The 4,454-nt window shown below is 36.5% G+C and overlaps 1 protein-coding gene across 1 annotated transcript; it reads right to left on the reverse strand.

Annotated features, from left to right (window-relative positions):
• LOC111517462 (52 kDa repressor of the inhibitor of the protein kinase) lies at window positions 1-4,207 on the reverse strand. The gene is made up of 3 exons (XM_074174465.1): window positions 3,956-4,207; window positions 1,762-3,885; window positions 1-15 (listed from the first exon to the last, which is right to left on the reverse strand). The coding sequence occupies exons 1-3, from the start codon at window positions 4,205-4,207 to the stop codon at window positions 1-3; spliced, it is 2,391 nt and encodes a 796-aa protein (XP_074030566.1).
• Window positions 4,208-4,454: the final 247 nt, after the last annotated feature.

Raw genomic sequence — 4,454 nt, forward strand, 5'->3', positions numbered from 1 at the left:
TTATTCTAAGATTGCCTACAACATAATTGTGTTGATGTGCATAGAGTATTTGTGATACAAAAACGAATTTCAAGAACAATTTTCAGACTGAAGCCAACAGAAACTTGTAGGGACTCATTTATTAAAAACAATATATTACCAGTAGTAGGAATATATCAATATAAATTATTGAGTTATATCCACATTAACAGAAGTAATTTGAAAACAAATGCAGAATTTCAAACCTCCGCATTGCTAAATGTAATTTGTCTCTCTATAAAAAATCACCTTTATATGCAGGTGGTGACTTATATAATAAAATACCGACTGATTTTAAATTGATTAAAAGTCCTTCAGAATTTAAAAGGCAATTAAAATTATTTCTCTGCAAAAACTGTTTCTACAGTATTGATGAATTTTCAAACTACCAGCAATCTGTTTCCAATATTTAATTCCATTTAAAGGTAGTTGCACTATTTTTATATCTTAAGTTATTACTCTTATTACTATTTGTGTTAAGAAGATACTTGATTTTTTCAAATTTTTAAAATGACATTTTATGTCACAAAAAAATTATTTCTTTTGATAAACTGTCTTTAGCGGCAGCGCGCGCATGCCGTAACAGCCGCGTGGAACTCTATTTTCAACGTCAAATTAAAATTATAAATAATGGAGGGTCGGGACTTTTTTATCGGAAATTTCCTCCTCTTCAACGAGCTTTTCTGAAAATCTTAGTTTGTTAATAACAATTGCAATTTTTTTCCTGCACCAAAATCCTTCAAAAACATTTTTCTAGAGTTGATTCCGAATCGAATGAGCTATCGCTCATATTTTTAGAATCTTTATCTCTATTTTCCATGTTTTCAAACTTGTCGATTAGACTACACATCACTTCTTTGAGGGTGTTTTGTCAAGCATCGGATTTACCCAGAAACTAATATTTCTCAGATCACGTGCCAGTATTTTTTTTGTTTACATTAGTCACTCAGTGAATTGAACAAAGTTTCACATAGTCACTCGAAAGGATAAATTCCATGATCGATCATCATCTGGAGGTTGATTATTTATTGATTAGGTTACCTTATCAAATTGATCAATACCTAAAATTATCGGTACGTGCCAAAACAAAAACATTTTATCATCACGCAAAAGTAACCTACTCAACGTACATACGTTTTGAAACACGCATCTAGTATTATCTGTTCGTGTTGACACCATATCATATTTTGATTAAGAATTGTCGGGAAAAATTGTCTGATATAGGTACTCTGACCGGGTGCAGAAAATTAAAAGTAATATATATTTCAGGAGCAGTGGCGTGCCCAGGATTTTGCCTTGGGGGGAGGTCAGGCAGAAAGCCATGGCTTTTCCGTGGGGTCTGGGGAATATCCCGCAGTTAGGTGGGGGATCCGGGAGTCCACCCGCCGGGAAATTTTTGAAAAATACGTGTTCAATATTGCTGATTCAGGCTATCTAAAAGTACTGGCCGTAACTTCACAAAAGTCAGTTTACTCCAACACTTTTTAATTGTGAGTAACGGAAATACCTTCAATATACTGTTTTTACTGTTTGTTGTTTATCATGAAAACGTTTTTAGAATAGTAGGGCAAAATAAAACAAATTTTTTATTTTTTAGGGACAATAAACAAATATGTTTTGTACTTTCAACTTAGAATAAATACCAGTACATTGGTATATGAAGTAAAAAATCGTATCTTACAGCTTAAAGTTTAGCTTCCTTAGTTTTTTAGAGAGTTCGTTTAACACTTCCTCACAACTTACACTAACGTCCTTGTGAATATACAGCAAAGCTAGACCATTTAGTCTTGCTTCTTTGCTAGAGTTTCTCAGATAGTCCTTTAAGTAGCGGAGTGTAGAAAAAGACCGTTCTGCAGTGCACGAAGTGACTGGCAATGTTGCTAGAATCTGTAAGAGCTTGAAGACAGCCGGAAACATATACCTGTTACACGACTGCAATGCTTCAATTCCAGATATCTTTTTTTGTAGATGCTTGGTCGGCTTTGACTGTTTATGGGTCTCTTCTCGAAGTTGGTTGACTGCAACTAATCTCTGGTGCCATATTTTAATTTCGGCATACAGTTCAGCTGGTCCTTGGATGTACGACAATAAATCACTTTGGTACTTCTTGAAAAGTATTTCACATGACACCTGAGTAGTTTTATTTTCCATTTTTGAGTTTGTCAAAACATCAAAAGATGTTAGAACATCCTTGTGCTGGCTGATGAAGTGGTCAACAAAGGGAATAAACAGGGACCTGCGATAGTAAGATTCAGGACCATCATTTTCTATATTTTCTCTGCACGTCTGCCGTGATGTTGTACGAGGGATGTCTATAGAGATACCCTCTCTCTTGCATATATCTTGAGCATCTTTAAAAATTACAGAAAATTCTTCATCAGCCTTTTCCCTTACTTCCTTCAGTACATTTACTGTTGATTCTGCATAGTTTACAGCACTTGTAAGATCAATTTCTTTCGTCTCTAAATACTTTGTTAATGGAAGACTGAAAGTAAACATCTTCTTAATTACAAACAGTGATAAAATAAAGTCAGCCTTAGTCAAGGCGCAATGCAGTATATTGGCGTTTGAACTACTTTCTCGATCATCCCATGTTGATATGTCTTCTAAGCTCCTCAGTATTGCTTCATAATTTTCAGCAAAAACCATTATTGCTTTGTGCCGCTGGATCCATCGGGTAGGACTACATTGCATCAGTTTATTGGAGTTTTTCTCCAAGAATTTCTTTAAAACTGCTTGCCTTTTTGGAGTATGTAGAAAATCATAAGTTTTACTTACTGTACCCATACAGTTTCTTATCATGGTACTGTTGCAAGCATCTGATATAGCCAAGTTCAAAGAATGGCTGCTGCAATGGACATATAAAGCGCTTGGAACTCCTTTTTTCATGAACGCCTGCACACCATTAAAAGCGCCACTCATAGCAAACGCCCCATCATACCCTTGACCTCGTATGTACTCTGTAGATATGCCAAAACGTTTCTTTAAAATAATATCGCTCAATTCCTTTCCAGTCAAATCATTGACTGGAACAAACTGCAGGAAATCTTCTCTTATGGTTAATGTCTCTTGATCAATGTATCTAGCACAAAGTGACAGCTGTTCTGTGCACGAAATGTCAGTAGTCTCGTCAGCTATTACCGTAAAACACTGAGCAGCATTTACTTTAGCCACCAATTTTGTCAAAATTAAATCATTACATGTTGATATAATTTCATTTTGCGTTTTTGCGCTTATATATGTTGCATTTTTGTCTGCATTCATCAAATGCTGTTTTAAGTCTTCATCACCACTTTCAACCCGCATTCTCAAAAGTGCCCGAAAATTACCTTCGTTTTCAACAACGTCTTGGTCGTCTGTAATGTTAAGTATACCTCCATCCCTATGACCCCTTAAGGCCAAACCTTGTCTGCCACAAAATGTGACAGTTTTTATGACAGGAGTTAAACGGCGTCTATTTTCTTTGACCTGGTCAGCTCCACTCTTATCTATTTGCGCAACAATGCTTTGTTTTGCGCCACGTCTGATGGATGAAAAGTTTTCAGCATCAAGTTTGCATTTTGAGTGGTAAGAAGTCAACTGATGTTTGGAAAAATCTTCAAGAGCATGTTTCCAATCACAATACTTTGATGTGACCAACCTTCCAAGCTGCAATCCTTGTTTTCCTGCTCCGCATGGCGCAAATAAAAAAAAATATTTACACAAAGCTCCGTTCAGTTTCTTTGAGTAGGTTACCCACTCTTTTGATTTTAGCCAGCTGTACTGAAATTTCAGTTGGCGCTTTCCAAACTGCGTGGACGGGGATTTGAAATTTTCATCTGGAACCCAAGCATCCGTCAAAAGTTTCTCCTTTTCTTCTTCGGTTACCTAAAAATGTATAGCCATCATTAGGGAATACTGACTTGAAAATAAAGAGCAAACAGTTTTATTTATATACTTGTCCGTGAATATGTAATCCTATGTCATTAGAATAAAAATCATTTAAGTTGCAACCATCTCCATCTTTTCCATCTTCTTCAGGTTTTTGATGCAATCTACTCAATTCAGTATTTTTGGTAGGTATGTTCATAAATCCAGATCCCGCATTTTCCGTGTCATCTGGAGCTTCCTTAGGCACAGTTTGCTTCTTGAAAAACTTAAATAGAAATAGTGTACCCTGATTACTAGCCTTACGTTTATTCTCACTCATATTTAGAAAAAATCTCTCAAAAATAGTGGAACGAACATATGTCACTTTTCGGCGCACAACAATAGCTCAGCTGAGCACTACACACGTACACTGCACTAGACGACAGACTAGAGAGAACTGAGACTTTGAGAACAGAGAACAAAGCTCACAACTCACGTCGGCGTTGGCACTTTTGGACGAGTCCATTTCATGGCGAGGGCGGGGGAGGGCGCACCTGTTCTGGGAAGTTCGGGTGAGTCCATTATTA

This window comes from Leptinotarsa decemlineata, unplaced genomic scaffold, assembly GCF_025532065.1.
Source record: "Leptinotarsa decemlineata unplaced genomic scaffold, Ldec_3_MD MMD2_tig00000576_RagTag_RagTag, whole genome shotgun sequence".
Taxonomy (NCBI): Eukaryota; Metazoa; Arthropoda; class Insecta; order Coleoptera; family Chrysomelidae; genus Leptinotarsa; species Leptinotarsa decemlineata.